The sequence below is a fragment of the Panthera tigris genome, chromosome A3, assembly GCF_018350195.1.
Source record: "Panthera tigris isolate Pti1 chromosome A3, P.tigris_Pti1_mat1.1, whole genome shotgun sequence".
Classification (NCBI taxonomy): domain Eukaryota; kingdom Metazoa; phylum Chordata; class Mammalia; order Carnivora; family Felidae; genus Panthera; species Panthera tigris.
Window position 1 is genome coordinate 101,770,011 of NC_056662.1, and position 23,240 is coordinate 101,793,250.

General features: G+C 48.1%; 1 protein-coding gene across 1 annotated transcript; it reads right to left on the bottom strand.

The window, feature by feature from the left end:
* Positions 1-6,243: 6,243 nt before the first annotated feature.
* NT5DC4 (5'-nucleotidase domain containing 4) lies at positions 6,244-22,721 on the bottom strand. The gene is given in 19 exon segments (XM_042981987.1): positions 6,244-6,461; positions 6,893-6,986; positions 7,948-8,100; positions 13,941-14,018; positions 16,555-16,615; positions 16,971-17,022; positions 17,977-18,147; positions 18,274-18,340; positions 18,567-18,692; positions 19,424-19,456; positions 20,048-20,131; positions 20,370-20,423; positions 20,722-20,815; positions 21,150-21,207; positions 21,317-21,423; positions 21,645-21,744; positions 21,829-21,942; positions 22,027-22,100; positions 22,627-22,721. Coding segments are annotated over 19 exon segments (1,704 nt in total). The 3' UTR covers positions 6,244-6,372.
* Positions 22,722-23,240: the final 519 nt, after the last annotated feature.

The following is a 23,240-nucleotide window of genomic DNA, read 5'->3' on the forward strand; positions in this document are numbered from 1 at the left end:
TAATGTCTAATCAGTCTTGGTGAACGTTCTATCTCTTAGATGGATATTGGAATTCCTGAGTAATAGATGTATCCTCCAGAACTCTTTTAAATTTTCTTTCGTACTCTTCATTTCTTTGTTCTGTCTTAATTGATTCTGGGAGAATTCCACAGCCAAATTTTCAGCTGATTGATTTCCTCGTCAACTCCTTTGAGGTTTATGCCTCTTTCGTGTAGTGTTGGTTTTCTCAAACACTGATGATTCTTGATTGTGAGGTTACCTTTGGGTCTCCCCCATCGCAGGAGGAGTTGGAGGTTCTGCTTGGCTGAGTGTGCCAAGACATGGTAGCTCCCCATATTCCTTCTGCTCTGGGTACAGGCCAGAAGGACACCAAATCAGTGAGGCAATTTTAAATTTACTTTTTGTGAGGGGCACCTGGGTGGCTCAGTCAGTTAAGCGTTCAACTTCAGCTCAGGTCATGATCTTGCACTCCGTGAGTTCGAGCCCCATGTTGGGCTCTGTGCTGACAGCTCAGAGCCTAGAGCCTGCTTCAGATTCTGTGTCTCCCTCTCTCTCTCTCTCTCTCTGCCTCTCTCCCACTTGTGCTCTGTCTCTCTCTCTCAAAAATAAATAAACATTAAAATATTTTTTTAAATATAAATAAATAGGGGCACCTGGGTGGCTCAGTCGGTTGAGCGTCCAACTTCGGCTCAGGTCATAGTCTCGCGGTTTGTAAGTTCGAGTCCCGCGTTGGGCTCTGTGCTGACAGCTCAGAGCCTGGAGCCTGCTTCAGATTCTGTGTCCCCCTCTGTCTCCACCCCACCCCTGCTTGTGCTGTCTCTCTCTGCTTTCCAAAATGATTAAACATTTTAAAAAATTTTTAATATAAATAAATAAATAAAGTTACTTTTTGTGAGATTTAGCCCTTTGTATATACACCTGCATGGGTCCTCAACACACACACATATACACACCCCTATGACCCTTGCTTACCTGTGCCATTCTTCATAGTTCCATTAGAGATATATGGAAATTATTATGCATATATGAGAAGTATATGAATGTTGATTACTCTAGGGTTTGGTTTGGTTTTGGGTTTGGTTTTGCATAAAAAGGTAAAGATATTCCTTACCTTCAGCTATGATAAACATTTTCCTATTTGGTCTCATGTAACTCTTAAAATTTAATGACTAGTGTCAAAATGCATTGAAATATACTGTTTAAATGGATGCCTCTTATTATATGTAAATTGTACCTCAGTAAAATTGAAATTTTTTTAAAATTAAGAAAAAATGATCAGACTGATTCCTGCCAAACTTCTCTGATAAATATTAGATGTGAGAATAACAGCAAGATGGTAATAATTACCTCTGGCTTTTTTTTTTTACAGGGTATACTTTCTAATGAAGTATTTACCATATTGTCCAGTATTCCTGAGGCCAAAAAATTTGCTAAATTCTGGATCTGCAAAGCAAAGTTATTGGCCAGTAAAGGTACCTTTGATGTCATTGGGCTGTATGAAGAGGCCATTCGAAATGGGGCAACAGTGAGTATCTGTCTCGGGTGGGTGATTTCCTGAAAATTCTCTCGTGTGAGTTCTCTGTTGCTTGCAATATGGCAGTTATACAACGCCATGTAAAACTTCTAATTCACATCATAAAGCTATGCACAGAATATGAAACACAGCATGTCCTTTATGTACATTTAATTAAAATTTTATTTGGTAGAAAATAGTGTTACATGTAAACCAACAGAATCACTGTTCTTGTCAAGTGATTGTGTCTCACTTTACACTCACTGTAGAAATATGCACTTATGGAAAGTTATAACATCGATATGCAGTACTTACAAAGTCACACCTCACCATGAAGAACCAAAAAATACCTTAAGCCCACTACATCAATATTCACATGGCAACAATTCAGAGCCAGTGCCTGAAAAATAAATTTAATTCTAAAACCTAGTAAAACCATCATTTCTCTATAACTTTTTTTTTTAATTTTTTTAACGTTTATTTATTTTTGAGACAGAGAGAGACAGAGCATGAACAGGGGAGGGGCAGAGAGAGAGGGAGACACAGAATCTGAAACGGGCTCCAGGCTCTGAGCTGTCAGCACAGAGCCCGATGTGGGGCTCAAACCCACGGACCGTGAGATCATGACCTGAGCCGAAGTCGGACGCTTAACCGACTGAGCCACCCAGGCGCCCCTCTATAACTTTTTTTTAACAAAGACTGCATCCAGCAGTTTTATAACTCTTTTCACTTAAATGTCACTTACCAGCGTCATTTTATATTTCTCCGTACCTCTTCCCATGAGAGTTCAAAGTCAGAGTTGTACATGCACATAAATAGTCAAAAGAGTTCAATAAGGTTCTTTCCCTGAGGACTCTGTGCCCCTCCTCTCCCATTTCCCACCTCCTGGAGCAAACTGGTTATTTTCATATTTACCTTGAATAGTTTCACATAGTGTGCTTGTTTTTCTGTTTCTTGATTTTTCAGTTTTAGACATGACTTGTAGACTTCCAGCTGTGCAGGATGAGGATTTCACCCCCTTTCTCACACACGCCTGCATGGATCCCCAAGAGACACATGCCTGCAGACTTTTGCCATCCTCCATATTTCCATTAGAGTCCTATGGAAATCCTGGTTACTAGTGTTATGAATAATCCTGTGTTTACACTGTTATGAATATATAAGAAATACATGACTGCTCTGAGCCATGTGGTGTATACTATGATTATTTTGCCTTTCATGCACAACTTTCTACTTTTCCTGAAGTTAATTATTTTTTTTAATGTTTATTTTTGAGAGAGAGAGAGAGACAGAGTATGAGTGGGAGAGGGGCAGGGAGAGAGAGAGGGAGACACAGAATCTGAAACAGGCTCCAGACTCTGAGCTGTCAGCACAGAGCCCGACACGGGGCTTGAACTCACAAACTGCAAATTCATGACCTGAGCCGAAGACAGACACTCAACCAACTAAGCCACCCAGGCGCTCATGGCCGTGAGATCGAGCCCTGAGTTAGGCTCTGCACTGAGCGTGGAGCTTGCTTAAGATTCTCTCTGTCCCTCTCTCTTTCTCTCTCTCTCTCTCTCTGTCCCTCCCCTGCTCACGCTTTTTTTTCCCCTCTCTCTCAAATAAATAAATAAACATTTTTTAAAAAGTTCTGAAAACATGGATGAGCTTTTACCATAGGGTGATCTGGCTGAGCAGATTGGTTGAAGAACCCTCAATATGAGTATCTTCAGGTCTTTCCTCTAAAATTGGTCATATTCTTGGGCACCTGGGTGGCTCAGTCAGTTAAGCATCTGACTCTTGATTTCAGCTCAAGTCATGATCTCAGGGTCATGAAATCGAGCCCCTCATCAGGCTCCACACTGGGCGTGGAGCCTACTTAAGATTCTCTCTCTTTCCCTTTCTCTCTTAAAAAATAGATGGATGGATAGATGATAGATAGATAGATAGATAGATAAAACTGATCATATTCTCTAAAGAAGGATCTTCCAATCTCTTCCTGGGAGCTGGAAACCAGGCTACCGGTGTTGTGAGGGAGAAGAGATCTGGGAGTCTCAACCTTCAGCATGGAAACTTTCATTTATCCCTTTTTTTCAGTCTCAGACATGCATGATATTCCCCAGAGACTTGGAAAATATATCCCCAGTTTTCTGTTAGGATAAAGAGTTGGAGGTCTGACTGCTGGACAGATGCTCAAGAGTCCTCTTGATTTGGACCTGACCATTCATTCCTGAGCCTTTAAAGGCCCTGGGGTTGAATCATGTTGTTTCTCAGCTACATTGCCAGTTTAGGATCTGGCTCTTCCAAGTTGGTTAAGTTGGTCATCTCTTCCTTCTACTTTCTAGCTTCCAAATCTTGTTGCCATTTCTATTCTTTGCCGTCATTGCCTCCTTTAATCCCATTACCATTCAGGGATTAGAAATATATATATATTCAGGGACACCTGGGTGACTGAGTCCCTTAAGTGTCGACTTTGGCTCAGGTCATGATCTCACAGTTTGTGAGTTGGAACCACTCGTCAGGCTCTCTGCTGTCAGCACAGAGCCTGCTTTGGATGCTCTGTCCCCCTCTGCCCCTCCCCGCCTCTCTCTCTCACATGCAGACTCTCTCTCTCTCAAAAATAAATAAACATTTAAGAAATAAATGTACATTCAGTCTATCATTTTTAACTAGAAGCCTGTAAAAATGTAAAATACGATTGATAAATTTTTTATATAATTCAGACGTTTTGCAATATGTTCTGTACATTTATTCCCATTCCCTTAAGCTTAAAGCACATTAGACTTTATGAAAATTGTATAAATAGCTTTGCTTTTATGCTCTATTGTTAGTTGATATCTATTATTTATTTGATACAGAATCCCAGATCAGAAAGACCAACGTCCAAATAGAATATTCCTATGAGAAACTACAGTTCATTTATGATGTTATGGCTCATGGCATGGTTTACATACTTTGAAAAAGGAAGGCTATCTCAGATAATGTTACCAGAAAATTACTTTTCTGTAATGGTTTTTCCTAATGTTGTGGGTTTTTTTCCTAATGTTATGTTTTTTATGCTATGTTTAATATTATGTTTTATATGTTATATTTAATGTTATGGTTTTTATGTTATGTTACTAAATAAGAGAAGAAAGAAAGGAAATGCTGGAGAAAATTTCCCAAAATGCTAACTAACGGCTATATTTGGGTGATGGGATTATGGGTGATTTCTCTTTTTAAGTTTGACTATTGTTCAATTTTTCTGTAATGAGGTATATGCCTTTTATGATTAAAAACAAAAATTCAGTTAAGAGAACACTAAAAACGCATGCTGCATTTTCTGTATAGCTAACTTTACATCTTTGGGCCAGAATCTTTATGTGGGAACACATCTTTAGTGGGATTATATGAGACAATAAGAAAATTAATTAATTTAGAGAAATGTCATTATAGACAACTTTCCATAAGCACATCTCTTCTTTAAAGTCAAGCATGCTAGCATTTAACCAACATTTTCTTTGTTCCTTCATTTTTCACCTAAAGTTATAAATCTGAAATTTTTTAAATATTATTTATTGTTCGACAAGAGATTAAAAAAGGAAACATTTTTATTATAAAAATAAGTTCATTTGATGTTAAGCAAAGTTGCTTGGATCATTTTCCCCATGCAAGTTTTTAATACTGTTTATGTATTTTCTTCCTTTCAGCCAATACAAGAGTTGCGTGAAGTTGTTCTTAATATTTTGCAAGACACAAACAGAACCACAGAAGGTATTGGCATTTTTTGCATTTAAATGCACTCCCTCCAGCCACTCACGTAAAAGTCATTGAGGAACACGTAGAGAAAAAAGAAATGAATTAAAAGTCCCCTGAAATGCCTCTCACTTCTTGGTTTCCATGGCCTAGTTTTTTCTGCCATCATCATCGGCTGATCTATTTCTATTATTACAAGTAAATGTACTGCTCAACACCAAACAAAGGTTGTTTTCACAAGAGCAGCCTAGAGGAGGGTGTCTTGCTTCCCTGGATTTCTAGGTGGGAGGAGACGAGCGGCTCTTTCTCAGATAAGACCGAGGCAAAAGGGAGAGATGCCTCGGAGTGAGTTCCATGTTCCGTCATAACAACCCCCCAGCACTTACACACCCAAATTCACATTATCACCTTTAACAATGGCCAGAGCAGGCATCTTTTCACTTAGTTAACCATTGGTCAGAACATTTAGAGAACTCTTCTATGAAAAACACTGTGCCAAATACAGTGAGTGGCCCACTATAATTGCTTACGTTTGTTATATGAGTAGCAAGAAAAAACAAGCTACCTTGAGAAAATAAAATAGATTATTTTTATGATCTTGGAAGGTGACCAAATATTTTCCTTTAAGACAGATTGAACTTTGAGAAACAATCAAGTCATGTGGAATGATAGCTAACTAACCCATTACTTTGGGGATTAAGGTCTGAGTAATAGTATCTCATCCCAGGGTAGGAGGGGATGTTAATCCTAGTGAGTCAAGAAAATTGACCCAAGATATGGTATAAGGGTAAAAGGCCAATGATTATCCCTAAGGAACTTCTCTCAAGAGAGAATAAGAGACGGGGGCGGGGGGAGGGCGGCGGTATGTGTTCAGAATGTTGAAAAGGTATCAAGGATCCATCTCAAGTGGCAAGAAGGGCCAAAGACTGCCTGGAGGGCAGGTTAGAAAGATGGCCTGATGTAGCAGGGCATTGCTAGAGGGCTGAGCAAGAAAAAATAGTTCTATGTCCCATTTCAAATCAGTTCCTCTTTATTTTAATTGAGAAATCATTGTATATATTGATTTGTCATTTTATTGACTTTTAGTTTCAGCATTAACTTGCTAAACCTCACTTTCCTTCTTGACCTTGCATACACAGGAGTTACCTCTGACTCTTCAGTTGCCGAGACGAATATAACGTCAATAGAAGAGCTGGCCAATAAAACGGAATCTGAAAAGTCTTGTCTTTCTCTAAAAGAGAGAGAACAGGTTACAGGAACACCCCAAATAACCAAGGCAGAGCAGGATAACCATCCTGGTATCAAATTACAGGTGGCCCCGATCCCTAGGTAAGCTGACTCTACAGCGGGCTTTGTGTCCACGGGCCTAGTTCAAGCCCTGTTCTCAGTTTGACTTGCACAGACCCAGAGTACCAGCCGTCTTTGGAGACCCTCTGCCTCATGTGAGGACCAGGCAGTCTAAGCCATCTTTGGCATTAAGGGAAGGAGCTGAGGAGGGGAGGGACCACTGACAGGAAGATCTGTGTGCTTTCTGTGCACACACACCATCCCCCTCACACACTCCCAGGGAGACCTGACCTGCCCTGAGGAAGGTGCTGCAGGAGTCTGGAGACTGTTGGAATGGATTCCCCCTCCCTCCTGGATCCCATCCTACCTCTTCACCTTCATCTGTCCTGCGCTTACAGATCCGATGTCCCTTTCCTCCCAGCCCCAGGGGGAGGGGACGCCGAGTGCCAAGCAGGGGCAACCTCCCTAGCTGTGGGAGAGAAGGGACAGCAAATCCCCTTGTAAGAACAGGGAGCGCAGTCGAGGATGTACTAGACAGAAGTTGCTCATTTTATTGAGAGTGTGTAAGTTTAAGTTTAAGGTAGAATCCATAGGAACTGTGTCAGGGTATGAATGTCATTTTCTAAAACATTAATATAACATCAGTCTCTGTTCATGATCTTAAAAGCGAATCCCAAACAAAAGTACCAGGACCACACAGTTCTGTGTTGTCGGTCCCTGGGAAGCACAGCCGGCCTCTCTGGGCCCCGGCATTACACTTGGCTCATGGACAGATGGAGGCAAGCAGTTGATCTGAAAACCACCTTTTGCTGAATCTGGAATTTATTAGGAGAGTTTTTAGCAGACTGATAGGCTAGTTTTGCTTAGCCTATCATCATCAGTGGGTCTGTGAGGTGTAGACCAGATTCACTGCACGGAAAGCTCTCTGCAACCTAGCCTCTGGGCTCCTTTTTATGGGAATACATTAAAGCTTACGAGGTAGGTGCCCAATTTGTTCCAGTTTCAAATTGTGGTTTCGTCCACCATCTTAAACGGCGTTTTTTGAATAATTTTCTGTCAGAGCTAGAAAGAATCTTAGAATTCATTAGTCCAACCCCATTTGGTATAAGGCCCAATTTCCTCAAAACCTGTCAACTCTGTGAAAGTTTATGGGATAAACAAACACCAACTGCCACGTATTTGACTTCAAGTAAAAACCACACTTAACAGTTCGTTCAGGAAATCCTTATGCTTCTACTATCCGGGAGCAGATGGACACCGCCCCGTTCATTCTGACAATCAGGGAAAAGCCATCTTGGTAGGAGAGCTGCGCTACACATCCTCTTACATCAGCTTTCATTGAAATGTCTACCGTGCCTTATCAGGGAATGAGAAAAAAATTAAGAATAATAAGTAGAACTTCAAAAGGCATAATAAGACTTGGAATGCACCTCTTTCTGTCTCACAGGATAAGTGGAATAGCAGAAGTGCACGACATGAAGCTGATCACTCCCGTGCGGCGGTCGGCGAGGATTGAGCGAGCGGTGTCCCGCTACCCGGAAATGCTGCAGGAACACGATTTGGTGGTGGCTTCTCTTAACGAGCTGTTAGAAGTGGAAGAAACAGAGTGTTTTATATTCCGTAAAAATGAGGCTTTGCCTGTCACATTAGGGTTTAAAATCCTTGAGTCATAATTTCTTAATGCCTTAAAAAAAAAAAAAAAAAAAAAAGATGTTTCAGATCCTCCATGAAAGAAGAAATAACCCTTGTCTGGGTGACCTGGAAAAAACTGTATAACATACAGGCAGATTATGGGCTCTCAGAATTTAATAACTCGCCGGGCTTACTCTCCAATTTAATATCCCCATGGGACTGTTTGGTTTACTGCTTTAAGACTATAGTTTGCCACAGTTTTCTAGCATAAACTTTAAACTATTTAATATTAATTTACCCCCCCCAAGTATGGTAAAATTTTTCACTTTTTTGAGCTACTTTACTCCCAACTTAGTTCTTTTGTATGTCAGAAGGTTGGTGCCACGGTATGATAGATTTTCCTTCCTGCAGCCGCCTTAGCAGAGAGGGAGAGACCTCCCAGGCCTGGTGAGCTGAGCTGAGATGCTCACCTTCCGACCGGAGGCCCTCATTCTGGAGCTGGTGCTTAGCTGTGCCTTTGCTCAGAGATCTTAAATGACTTTCATGTGCGACTTTGATTTTGGTCACATGGTCCCTGTAGATGAAGGGCAGTGCCTGAGCTTGCCAGGGCTCCTCCGGTGAAACACAACTCTGAACTGGTGGCGTTACCTAGCTGTTTGTATTCTAATCTCATTTTGCATTTGTTATTCAGAAATGCTTCAAATAAAGACAAGGAGGGGGGAGGGGGAGGGACACTTGTTTCTTCAATTCTTTGTTCTGCTAAGGGACACCTGGCCTGAGCAGACTGTACGAGCCCCAAGAGACTAGCCTAGGCTGCCTTTCCTTCCTCCTGGGCAACTGTTCTTGGGAAGGAAAAATCAGAATCATTATTTAAATATAATGTATAGAAAAACCTAGCCAACATATTTTGAATTTTTTAATTTTAGCTTTCTCAATATTTAAGTATTATCTAAAACAAAAAAAATAAATTTTGTTCATTCCTGCTTATTCATTTATTTTCTTTATTATAAAGAACAGCAATGATGGCTTGGCCTAGAGAATTAGGGCTTTGTCCAGGGAAACACTGATAGACTATCTCAAGAGGCTTCATAGGGAACATTCATTACCATGGAGAACTCACCTTGATCAAGAGTCTGACTGGGGCGCCTGGGTGGCTCAGTAGGTTGAGCGTCCGACTTCGGCTCAGGTCACGATCTCGCGGTCCGTGAGTTCGAGCCCCGCGTCGGGCTCTGGGCTGATGGCTCAGAGCCTGGAGCCTGCTTCCGATTCTGTGTCTCCCTCTCTCTCTGCCCCTCCCCCATTCATGCTTTGTCTCTCTCTGTCTCAAAAATAAATAAACGTTAAAAAAAAATTAAAAAAAAAAAAAAAGAGTCTGACCATCAGCCTCACCCAAGAACTAGATTTTATCACAATGAGGGAAGCACCATCTCTCTAGATCAGGTTTATAATAACAGGGTTTATAAAACCATAATGTTAATACACTAAGTTTCAATACGAATAGATGGTCACCACCACCACAATGCAGGAATCCAAACAGCCAGCCCTTTCCTTCCCTTTGGATGGACTCACTTTACCTGCAAAGCCCAATAATGCCCAGGATGCTGCTTAGAGATCACAAAATGTGAAAGCCAGCTTCAATTAGGTTTCTGTTGGTTGCTAGGGAAAAAGTCCTACACACAAACAATAGTGTAGGACTCTGATTTGGTGCTTCCTCTGGCCATGTTCTGTGCATCTTATCTCACTACATCTTCATAATGGCCTTATGACATAGGTATGGGGACAGTAGTCAGTCAGTGACGGGGCTGAAGTTTCAAACTCAAGGTTGTCTGGCACCAAGTCCAGAGCTTTTGATCCCTGCCTCTACTTGAAGTACGGAAATGAGGACTCGGATGGTGATGAGGAAAGAGCACTTCTTGAACTGTTCCCATTTACTAAACAGGAATCACTGTGACAGCCAAAGTACTGTCATTTGTTCTACAAATGTGACTCCGTCACATTTTCTACCACCAGGCCACTGACCCGGGGATGATGCTTCCAGCCCTTTCATTTCTGACTGCTCAGGGCTGGGTGTCGGAATTAGGGGATGGATTCAGAGTCTGTAACTAGTCCCAGAGGGAAACTTCTCTCTGACGTCGGCAGTCCAAGTGAAGCTGTCCAGTGTTTGGTGCCAGGCCCAGGCCACATCTGCCTCATGGCTCTGCCAGCCCCGGCCTGCAGCCTCATCCATATGGCCCAGGATAGCTCCCAGTGAATTTCACATTCCAGCCAGAGGGAATGGGGAAGAGAGGAGCTGGAAGACACGCCCCTCTCCTTTTAAGGTTACAACCTGGAAGCTGGACACGTTATTTCTACTTAGGATCGCAGAGCCATTGGGCACATGCACTTGTCTTCAAAGAAGGCTGGGAAATTTATTTTGGATGGCCACATGCCCAGCTAAAAATTCTTCCAGAAATGGGGTATGACTATCACTATCTATGATATTCTTAGGAATAATGGAGTACATCCCCAACTACAATGTAGGTAAATGATATAGAGGTAACATCAGACTTAACAGAACTTCAGGCGCCTGGGTGGCTCAGTCGGTTGAGCATCTGACTCTTGATTTCAGCTCAGGTCATGATCTCACAGTTCACGGGATCGAGTCCAACATCAGACTCTGCACTGACAGCACTGAATCTGCTTGGGATTCTCTCTCTCCCTTCCTCTTTGCCCCTCCCCTACTCACATTCTCTCTCCCTCTCTCTCTCTCTCTCCCTTTCTCTCTCTCAAATAAATAAACTTTAAAAAAAAAAAAAAAAACTTCATTAAATGAACAGCTCCCAGATAGAAGTACCCTACCATGCCCCAGCTGGGTTCCTAAGAGTTTAGAAGGGTTCTAATCCACAGTTTTCTAGCCTTTTCCCATGTCCTCTTATCTTACAATCCATCTTTTGCCCTGCCCTTTCCCCTGCAATGTAATAATAAAGCAGGTGATGTCATTCACTTGGTAAAACTACAGGACACTGTAGATGCCAGAGAAGCAGCAACGAGCCAAATGAGCTGACCATGGAGCCAAGAGTCCAGGAGGGACACAAGTGTGAAAAGGTCTGATCCAGTCAGAGAGGTGGGGAGACCCTTGGAGAGCTGACGGAAAGAGCAGGTTTAAGGAGAAGAGTCAGGGGATGCTTCAGGCAGAAGGAAAAGCATGGGAAAGGCCCTCTGGCCACCTCTTTCCCCTCCCCCTCCCTCACTCTCTTCCTCAGACCTTTCTCGTTCTTCTGCGGGCTGTTCATCCCCCAGCCCTCTCTGCGTTCTCGCTAACCTAGAAGGGAATTCCAAGGGCCAATTTTTGTAGTATTGGTTACCATGCCATATTTCAGCATCTTTCCAGAAAAGTATGGGCCTAGGGTCTGAGCAATTTTCCTGAAAAATGCTACCCTCTAGCCCTTGAATAAGAATCTAGTGAAGACACAAGGCCAAGGACACCTGGTCTTTGCCTGGAGAAGCTGCCTTGCAGACTCAGGCCCACAAGTCAGCCCAGGAAGAAAAACAAAGGCCATAGCAATGTCAGACCCGGAAGCTTCTGAAACTCTCTGAGCTCATGGCCTGTTGTCCCTTATTTATCCTCAGATATTCCAAATGTTTGCCTTGTTTCTCCACAGAAAGTGAAGCTAGTGAACTGTTTCACAGACCTGTTCCTTCAAGAGTTTATTTTGTCATTTCAGTTATGTAGATGTATATTCATTCTAAGCCTCTATATAATGCCAGATGATACCACTAACAGACAAAACACGAGCTGTAGGAGTGACATCAGAACAATGTAGGACCCAGGCTCAGTACCACAGGGCAGCTCTTACCAAAATAAAGTCCCAAGTTCTTAAATCATAAGTATGATTTCTTACATGTTTCAATACATGTACACATCAAGCTCAAAGATGTTGGTGCTATCACATTTACTCATCAATCTTTCATAGTGATCTGGAAAGAAAGAACAGTTAATGAAATCACCTATGGCCTATCAGGTATTGTTATTACTCGTAACAGAATCAAAAGTGCATGGAAATATTATTTTTCTTAAAAGAAATGTGTAGAAACAACATTGGATGTGAAGCATGATGCGGCTCAGGGGGACTGGGACTGGGTACAGCAATTCCACTTGTTCCATCCATTTCCAAATGGCCCAAAGGCCATAGGGAATGTCTTCTAGGATGACAATACTCCCTCCTCCCTAAAAGATGTGTTCTTGGGCTCCAAATCTGTTACATTTGGGAGATTTCAATATGGATTGCTTTTTCTCTCTTCCACACTTTTCCATTTATCTGAAAAATATCTCAAGTAGAAGATGACCATGAAGCCAGCACATGTCCAGGATTCATTCGGCCTCCATGCAGCCCTCTTGGTCCTCAACTCTCTCCTTGCCCTCAGCCTTATAAGAAACAAAGAAATCTGGTTACAGAACCCGTCCTCCCAAGCTCACACAAGAGCGCCCAACCATGGGTAGACCATGTGTCCGAATACCTTAGTCTGGTCTGGGATGGAGATGAGGGGTAGAGAAGCCAAACCACACACATCCCCAGAGAACCCACGATTCCTGATGGGAATGCGTCCAGCCCTCTGACGGGCTGGGATGGAAAAATAGTTGCAAGACCACTGATAAAAGATCGTCGGTGTACTTGAATTCTGAGCTGCTCCCAGGCAGGAATTAGGTAGCTTACGACTCCATTTCTAAATTATTGGGTGTGCAGGAGGCACCAGGTAAACACTGGTTGAAAAAATGCACCCTGAGCCTGGAACCACCCAGCAAAAGGAAATCTATGGTATGGACATTTTAAAAATCAAGCTCCAGGAAAGCCAGGGTAGAAACGGGAATCCTCATGCAGGGTTCAGGGATGAAAACTAGGGTGGGAGCCACGTTTGCCACTCATGAAAGCTGGAGTCTCAGCTCAGAGGGGGACCAGGCAGCACAAAGTGACAAAGGAGCTGAGGTGGAGTCCCTACTCACGGTGCTTATAAAGGCTGTCTGGAGAGGAATCCTACCCTGGAAGAGCACGTGCTCTGCAACCTTCCCCAGAGTGGGAATGGATTTGTCAGATGAATCAGCCAGAAGTGGTCTGGAGAGGTGCAAGGCACCAGTAAAGTCAGCGAGCCTCTGCTCAACAAAACCTGTGAAACTGGGCTTAGAGCCAGCGCTTCCCAGCCCTACGGGACCTGATGCCCATTTTAAAAACAAACATTGGGGCGCCTGGGTGGCTCAGTCAGTTGAGCTTCCGACTTCGGCTCAGGTCATGATCTCATGGTCTGTGAGTTTGAGCCCCGCATCGGGCTCTGTGCTGACAGCTCAGAGCCTGGAGCCTGTTTCAGATTCTGTGTCTCCCTCTCTCTCTGACCCTCCCCCGTTCATGCTCTGTCTCAAAAATAAATAAACATTAAAATAAATAAATAAATAAATAAATACACTTTAATTTCCCCTTTTCTATCCTGAATTGAAATTCATACATAGTATAATTATTGTCTCTACAATTTTCAAAATCAATGTACTACTGTAACATAGGAGAAAGAAAAAGGAAAGCAATTTGTGATAAAATAATATGTCTTTCTACACAAATACTCAGGAGTGATTACACTTGAAGACAAAAAAAGCTTCCACAAATCTTCAAAATGCCTCATTGGGTTGATACCATCCCATTGGGCCCTCCTGGTCTAGCCCATGGTAGCCCCAGGTTGCTAAGCCCCAGCCCCCCACCTTCCCCATCCTCCCCTACCTACCCCCCCCCCCCCACAGCCAGCAACCTGCCACCTCCTAGCAGCTCACCCTCAGGCTGTAGAAGACAGGGCAGGAGAGGGGATGCTGGTTAACCCGTTCCTGCTCCACAGCAGACTCATGCGGCATCTATAAGGGCAAAGGCAGGTGGAGATGTAGTAGTTCCTCCAGTGGTAAGGCTTCCCAGAAGCCCCCAGGTTTTACAGACAACAACCCCACACACACACACTCCACTCTGCCCACAGCTGCCAGCTCCCTGCCCAATGATGTCATAGAAGAGGAAGCCCAGGAGGGTGAGCCAGAGAAGGAAGGTTCTGGTAGATAGATATCATTTTGTCAAAAATTCCCGGCCAGCACGGTTGGGTAAAGGTCAAGAACTACTTTGGGGGTGCCTGGGTGGCTCAGTTGATTAAGCGTCCGACTTCGGCTCAGGTCATGATCTCGCGGTTCGTGCGTTGAGTTCGAGCTCCACAACAGGTTCTGTGCTGACAGCTCAGAGCCTGGAGCCTGCTTCGGATTCTGTGTCTCCCTCTCTCTCTTCTCCTCCTCTGCTCATGCTCTGTCTCTCTCACTCTCAAAAAATGAATGTTAAAAAAAAATTTTAAAGAACAACTTTGGTAGGTTATACTGAGCATTAAGCAGAATCAGTTAAAAAAAAAAAAAAGGTCACACAGCCCAATACAGGAAACACAGGAGACACTCCAAAGATGGTTTTCCCTCTCAAACATCTAGAAGGCAGCTAGCTGATCGTGGCAAGGAAAGCAGGAGGCAGGGAGCCCTGGAGAACTACTTTCAAGTCCCGATCCTTGACATGAGACTACATGTTATAAGATGGAAATAATGACATCCCGCTGGGAGAACCGACACGCGTGCTCAGGGAAGCACTGCGCTGGTCGGTCTCACGGCTCCACTAACCCCGGGGGGCGTCACGACCACTGCCACTTCCCTGCTCTTGACCCAGAAGCATGTCCAGGTGTTCCAGAGGAAAACCAGCTGGAGCATTTACCGCATCATCTGCGGCTTCGTCCATTCCTTCTGCAGTCACTGCGTGTTAACTGAGAGCAGAGGGACTATAGCTTTCCTCCTAGCAACTGGCATCCTTTCTATTAAGGAAATACTGAGTTAATGTGGCCTCCACTGAAAGCAGGTGTGAAGGTTGGGCATGAGGGAAGCTTCCCCAGCAGAGGCAACTTATATCTGTAACTGCTCCCATGCATGTTTTGTGTTGCCCACAGTTACCTGCAAGGCTTTGACCCACTTGTGTCTGGAGGTGGGAGATTGGGCCTGGTGACCTCAGAAGCTCTTGGCAGGGCTGGGGACCAGCGGCTCCTCCTGGGGCAGAGGGTCAGGGATAGCCAGAGAGGTTCTGCAGGGACCCACCAGCTCCGGGACCGCCGGATACAGCAAGCTGAGCGGGTGGTTCAGGAAGTTGAGGCAGGCAGCGGTGTAGAGGTCTGCATAGCGCCATCAGCTGGTTGGAGAAAAGCGTCTGGCAGAAACCTCAGTGGAATAGGCTGCCCATCGCGCTATAGCACAGGTCCAGCTCCCGGGTGACTCTCTGGCAGAGAAGAGATCCCCCCCATCGGGACCTGCATCACCCACAGACGAATCCCCTCCTGCTGGGGCCAGCTCTGCCCTCCCTGGGTCTGTCACCTGGAGACACCAGGGTGTCTGCCCCCAGTTGGGAAGGAGCTGTGTTCTTTAACCCCGGAGGTGGCACATGGAGCTTAGGGAGGTGGGGCAGCTCTCCACTTTGCCACAGACCCCCCTTCCTGCTTTCCTCAGTTACCTGCCTGACCACCCGGACTAAACCCTCAGCTTAACGTAGCTTCTGATGCCCCGACAGAGGGCTTTGCAGAGGCCCACACACCTGGCCTCACCCACTCCTGCCCACCTAGCAGGTCTCCACCTCCTCACCAGGCCTTGCTTTTAGCGTCTAGAGAACTGATCTGGACATTTACTCCAAAAGTGACCAAAAGCATGCAATTTCCTCTCTCCGAACCTGTTTCCCATCTGTCAGACAAAGGTAGCTGTCCCTGCCCAGCCCACCTCTCAGGGCTATGGAAGGATCAAATAGCAGGCAAGGGCTTTATACCCTCCAAAAGGCTCAGCAGGGATCCTTCATCATTGGTCCCAACTGGCTCTGTGAATGCCAATTGGCCTGAATCTGTTGACATGGGCTATGGGACTCTCCCAGCTTTGGTGGCTGGTCGGTAGTGCCACAGGGTGTGTTTTCCTTCCTTCTTTTCCCAGGACCCGTCAGCTCACTGGCCCTAACCCCCATCTTCTGGGACCACTCATCTAGCTGCCCCCAGACGCTGATCACAGCTGGCTAGTCCGGCACGTTGGGGACCCGACCCAACAGGCAGGCACGTCTCAAGGAGGGTTCATGGAGATTAGGTTAACGGAGATTGAGGGTCTAGCCACGCTCCACAAATCACCCTGAACTCAGTCCTCCTGCAGCCGCACTCTGCTGTCATTCGGAGCATAGGCCAGCAGAGGGCGCTGGCAGACAAGGACAAGTGGAGCTCTGCAGGGGTTGTGGAAAATCCTGTAACTGGGCTCAGGAACCTGGGACAGAGCAGATCAGGGCAGGCAGCCTGGAGGCACACCTCTGGACCCCCAACCCTCACTAGGGGTCTCCTCACTCAGCTCCCACTCTTACCTGAATCTCCCTCTTGGTGAAGTTGATAACTTGCAGCCCATAACTGCTCCCATCCATGTGCCTGGTGCAAAAACAGCCACATGATCCAGGAGAAAAGGAACGGTGCCTCCAAGCTCCAGGCACAACCTCCCTAGACCCCATGGAGGTCAGAGGACACTCCACAGGCACCCGGTGGAGTTGCCGGGCTGGGTGTGCACACCTGTGTGAGAGGGCAGGCATCCTGAGTTCGTGCTGAGCGGGTAAGGAGGAAGGATCTAGAGGTCACAATGCAACCCAAGGGAGTCAGAGGGATCCCCAAATCCAGTTTCCTAGGGAAGCCCAGCCTGGAACAGATCTTGATTTCCTGACTACCCTGGCCAGGACCCTCCACCCCTCTCCCCTCTGCTAGCAGGGAGCATAGGCCAGGGCTCTCTCACTGGTACAGGTCTGCCAAGTGCATGTTCAGCCTCTTCAGCTCCTCCATCCACTCTGAAAAGTAGACAGAGGACAGCAGGGGTGAGGGACAGCCCTGCCTACCTTTGTCTGACCCAGGCCCAGTTCCACTGGTGAGGGTGGACAGGTCACCAGGGGTCTACACACCCCCAGCTGTGTACATAACATCCCTCGCCCCTTCCTTACATCGATTGAGACTCAGCTCAGAGCAAAGCAGAGACAGCAAAGGTCCTGCGGGACAGGTGACGAAGCTAGTCAGGCAGTCAGGTGACTCACCCACGGTCACATGGTAATGAGTCAAACCCAGCTTTTAGAACAAACCCAAATTGTTTAGGCTCACAGCTACTCCTGACCCAGAGGATACTTCGAGTCATTCCCAGGTGTGGAACTGTACCTTCCACTCTCGGAGAGTCCTCAGGTGAGTGGGGAGGGTACAGTCAGGTGAGGAAGGAACTCTCAGACTACAGAACCACAACAACACCCTGGAGTCAGGACACAGGTATTTGAGTCAGTTTGCCCTTTTCTGCCTGTGTGAATTTGGGCAAGTTTCCTTTTTTTTTTTTTTTTTTTTTTTTTTTTTTTTTAGTGTTTTTTAATTTATTTTTGAGACAGAGACAGAGCAGGGGAGGGGCAGAAAGAGAGGGAGATACAGATCTGAAACAGACTCCAGGCTCTGAGCTGTCAGCACAGAGCCCAACGCAGGGCTCGAACTCACAGACTGTGAGATCATGACCCGCGCCAAAGTCAGACACTTCACCAACTGAGCCACCCAGGCGCCCCGAATTTGGGCAAGTTTCTTAACCTCTCTGCATCTCTGTTTCCTCTGGGTAAAGTAGATCCACTCTCATAAACCACAGAGTGGACAATATTATCACAGTTACTACTAACCCCCAACAGGGAAGAGGACAAGATGATGAAGGGGCAGGCCTCTGCATGGTGGCCGGTGCCCCCCCCCCACCTGGTCCTGAAGCCCCCACACACACAGCTCACCCTTCTCTTGGTCCCAGATCCCAAGCTCCCGGAACAGCTCAGGAACCACCAGGCAAGTTCGCCAGTCCTGCCACTTCTTGGACTTGAGGATGTCTCCAAAGATGTGACCCCCAATGTACAGGATATCCTTCCCCCGTACCCCGAGCAGCTGACACACCGTGTCCAAAGAGCCTGCCCCACGATGGGAGGACAGGCTTGCTCAGAGCCCCTCCTGTCCTGGTGGGCAGGTTGGGGACATGGGTTCCTAGTCTAGGGAGGGTGTCTGTGGAGGCACGGGGACAAGGCGGGAGCTGGTACCTCCAGAGTAAACTACACAGTGCTGGTGGGGCCCCATGTAGGTGCCCACGCAGAGCTTGCCTGAATCCTAGAAGAGGAGAAGGGCACCCTGGTCAGAGAGAGCAAAGCACTGGGAGTGGCCAGGATTACTATGGGGGCATGAGAGGAAGGAGGTAACAGAGAGTCCCAAAGGAGTCCCCTGGTTCCCGGCCTCCAGGGACAGAGTAGCAGAGAGGCAACTCCCAAGGGCAGGTCAAGCGTGAGGAGCAGGGTCCCTCCCCACCTTGTGGCCCATGGGTCAAGGTAGATGCGGCCTCAGCCCCTGCCATTACCCTGTTGACCTGTCTCAGCACCGTCCCCTCAGCAAAGAAGCAGGGCTTCTGTGTGTCCACCACAATCAGGTTGAAGTAGGACCTCCAGGGCCTGGCTGAGCCTTCAGCCTGTGGGGTTGTGAAGGGATGGGAGCGTGTGCAGACACACACATACACACACAGTCTGGAACATTGGACCCTGACACACCTCACAGCTCTTCCCTGGCCACCCACCAAGCTCTGGACTGGTGAAAGCTTGCCAGCCCTCAAGTCACATGCCCATCCGTGCATCCTGGTCCTGACTCCTAGCCCTGTACACCCCTGGATTCGAGAACCACATGGTCTGCCTCCCCAGCATCCTTGACCATGACCACTCTGGCACAAGGAAGTGCTCAAAAGGTATTTATGGAAGCTGGTGTTGGACACTGTGCAGGCTCTCCTGTCAGCGTCAGGATATGAGCACAGTTGCTGAGTTAGAGCCCTGCTCACCCGTTTGCCTGCCAGTGACACCTGGTCACACATGGTGCCACAGGGTATGTCACACACACCCCTCCCCTGGGCCTGCCACAACCTGATCTCACCCCCTTGCACCTCATTAGGCCCTTCCCCAAACAACCGACTGCCTCTTCATGGCTGTCTCCAAGGCCATCAGTGGCTTCCCTGACCCCTTGGCCTGGCTGAGGTCACTGCCTCCCACCCACTGCAGAGGCTCCAGCAAAGCCCATGCATGTGAAATGCCCCCTCCCACGCTTGGTTCTTCCTCAGGGGGAGGGCCAGACATGGGAGAGGCCCTCAGCACCGTGGCCTGGCCTGGTCCTCCTCCTGGTACAGCCCACCCCAGCCCGGCACGTGGCACTCACCTCACTAATGCCAAACAGGTAGGTCATGATGGCCTGGCAGAGACAGGGCAAGGGGCAGAGCACCCAGGTGGGCTGGGCCAGGGGCTGCTGCCTGCCTGTGCCCTCACCCCACAGGATACACCGGGGACCACAGGAGCAAGATGGGGAGAAATTTCTTAATCCACTGAGACCTTAAAAAAGGCCAAGAAATAGAGCCCCTGGGTGGCTCAGTCCATTGAGCATCCGACTTCAGCTCAGGTCATGATCTCACAGCTCGTGAGTTTGAGCCCCGTGTCAGGCTCTGTGCTGACAGCTCAGAGCCTGGAGCCTGCCTTGGATTCTGTGTCCTCCTCTCTCTGCCCCTCCTTTGCTTGTCCTCTGTCTCTGTCTCTGTCTCTCTCTGTCTGTCTGTCTGTCTGTCTCTCTCTCTCAAAAATAAATAAATATTAAAAAAAATTTGTTTCAAGGCGAAGAAACGGAACCCAAAACGCCAACCAGACCATGGGGGTACCACGGCCTTTGCTCTTTCCTACTCCTCACTATTCCTACAGGGCCTCAGTTTCCTTCAGGGGCCAAGAAAGGCAGATTCCAATGTCCTCTGGGCTCTAATGGCTGAGAGTCCCACCCCTCCATCCACACACTCACATCTGTGTAGTTGTAGCTGCTGTTTGTAGCCAGAAATACTTTCCCAACTTCCTTCATCTTACCCAGCAGGATGGGGATTCGCACCTGGAGCAGAGGCAGAGGTCAGTCACTTCCAGGGATGGGGTCTCCCCCAGCTGCCCTGGGATCCCTTTCTCAGCTCTCAGCCTCCCAGGCACGGGGCTCCAGGCCAAGCAGGAAAGTTTGTGAGCAAGATGAGGCCACAGAGCTCTGCCCACATCTTGAGCGGGGGAGACAGGGACACAGTTCCACAGCCCTGGGGAGGAGGGGGACAAAGGGACAGGCCTGGTCATGACCCATTCACATCCTTCTCCATGTATTTGTCCAAGTCTTCCAGGGTCTTCTCCTTCAGACAGCCCTGCAGGGGGGGAGCAGAGCTCTGTGTGTGTGTGTGTGTGTGTGTGTGTGTGTGTGTGTGTGCAGGTGTGCATGTGCATGCATGTGTGCGTGTGTACGGGTGTGCACACATGCATGTGCATGCAGGTGTGCGTGTGCATGCATGCCCACCTGCATGCATGCGTCCAAGGTGCAGGAGCCCAGACCATAGTCCCCAGAGGGAAGGAAAGAGGAAATTCTGTGGAGGCTGGAGCCATTGGGCCACACCCAGCAGAGCCAAAGGCAGACAGGTCAAGGGTCCTGGGGTCCTGGGCACTCACCGACTGGTGGACATTATCCATGGCATCACTCACATCCTGGAAGAGGCTTCGGAAGGACATGAAGAGGTTCCCATGCTGATAGCCAGTGTCACAGCTGGGGCAGGCCGAGAGAACAGGACAGGCTGATAAGGGGGCCTGAGGTGACCACTCAGCCCAGATCCTATACCAGAGTCACCCCTCAAACCACACTGAACTTATGTCCCAACCATGCTGGAAGGGGTATCACCCTGTGCTGAGCGTCATCCCTTGGGAGGGCACCAGTTACAAGGTGTGGGGGGAAGCCTGCAGTGAAAGCCTTCCCACTGAGTTCCTAGAGCCCCTCAGGAAGGGTCTCTGCTCCTTGGCAGGGACCCCACTTCAGCGCTTGGGCCCTGGGCAGTGGCAGCATCCTGTTGGTGACCCAGGGCTGGACAGTGCACAGGACTCACTTGGTGTAGCGGGAGCAGCCAGAGAAGAAGTCCACTAGGCAGGCACACAGGTAGATTTCTGGGGTGGAGAGGCCAGCCAGTCACTGGCCCAGGGATCCAGAGCAACCCACCCAGGCCAGAGCTGGGTCCCCGAGGACCACCTCCCACACCCGCTATCCAGCCCTCACCAGACAGGTTGAAGAGCGTGTTGAGGATGTGGAACCTCTGCAGGTTGTCCCTCTGAACAAACTTGCTGGGGTAGAAGCTCCAGATCTCTGCCCTGGGGAGGGAGCAGGCTGGGTGAGGTCAATGCCCCCTCCCTAGTTCCTCCTAGCTGTGCACTCAAGCCCTGCACTCAAGCTGGTGCCTACCCCCTGCTCCTTCCCACCTCCGCCCACCCCTGCTGTCCCTCTGTTATCCAGCTGGCATTACTGAGCCTCTGCTGTGTCCTGAGTCTCTCCTCCCCCACCTTCTTCTTTCCTCCATCATCCTTTCCCCCTTCCCCGGGTCCCTTACTCCGAGAGGAAGGTGAAGCCATGGGTGCCCAGCCGCACGTTCCCATGGGTGTCCACCTTCAGCAGGTTCCCATAGAGCACATCAAACACCAGCCCCCGAGGGAGAGAGCGCAGAGGCTGTGGATGGGGGTTCCAGAGCTGACTACCGGCCACAGCCTCCCACCCCAGCAAGCTCCCGCACCTGGTGGGGAAGGCGGGGTCATAGGTGTAGCGCAGGATATCTCGCGGGTACCCAATGCACACCGGACGCTCCAGTAGTAACTCAAAGACCAGTGCCTCATAGGCTGGGGACTTGTAGGCTGTGGGAACCAAGCAGAACCAGGCCAGCTGGTGCCTACCCCCTGCTCCCCGAGCCCCAAATACCCTGCTCCCTCCCTCCCTACCAGCCAGGGTGTAGTCCATGTCAAAGCCAAAGCAGCGAATCTTCCCCAGCACCAACCTGCAATTGACAAAAATCCTGGGGAGGGGAAGAAGAATGTTGGAATCAGCCCCTCAGCTCCCCAAGCTCCGTTGGGTCTGAGTGGGTCTGAGCGTGTCTGAGCACACGCGTGTGAGCATGTGTAAGTGTGGACAGGGAGCTTCTGAAGAGGAGCAGCTCACCATGCGGGAGTGTGCTGTGGGCATCCCTGTGGGTGTGCAATTATCATCTGGGGTGTCACTTTTTTGAGTGGGGTCACTGTGTCCAAGTTCAGAGATGTGTTTGTCACAAATGGGCAGCCCTGGTCACCATACGGGAGGGAAGTGGAGGGCACGCCTTCCCTGCCTGAGTGTATATTGTTGCTGTTTCCAGGTAACAGGTCACTGCCCACTTAGAGAGAAGGGGGTCCCCATGCAAGCACAGGTGCTTGTCAGCGTTTTGAGTGTCACCATATCTGTGTATATAAAGGAGTCACCCGTGCTGTGTAATGAGGAGTATGTCAGGAAATGGGGTGTTTACAGGCTGAGATGCCCCCGAGCCCCACCCCAAGTGCCCATCTAGACACCGCTGGTGCCAGTCCTACTTCAGGACTTGAGAGGAGACCAGGCGTTGTGGCTCCCCTTGGGGCTCTCTTTGCTCTCCCCCATCCACGCTGGCCATCACCATGAAGAGTGAGCAGGAGGCAATGGTTCCTTCCCCAGCCATCTGCTCACTATCAGTGGGAGCCAGCAGCTTCCTTATCCCTCAAACACTTCGGACACCACTGACCCAGCTGGCCCCACCCTGGGCCCCCATCTCCTCTTTTGGGGGAGGAGTAATCCATGTTAGCCTCTGGTATCCCCTCCTTTCTTCAAAAAGGAAAGCAGTTATGATCAAGGAAGAACAATCCATCAATATTATACCACCTCCATTTCTAGGGCTTATGCCTCCAAGGACTTCAACCACCTAGAGCCCTTCAACCCAGGATGAACCAAACATAGGGGTTACAAAGGCAGGAGACTCATGTACTTCAAAAAATAAAAGAGTCTTGGGGCACCTGGGTGGCTCAGTCGGTTAATCGCTGACTCTTGGTTTGGGCTCCGGATGTGATCTTATGGTTTGCAAGCTCAAGCTTGACTCAAGCTCTTCATTGACAGTGTGGAGCCTGCTTGGGATTCTCTCTCTCTCCCCCTCTCTCTC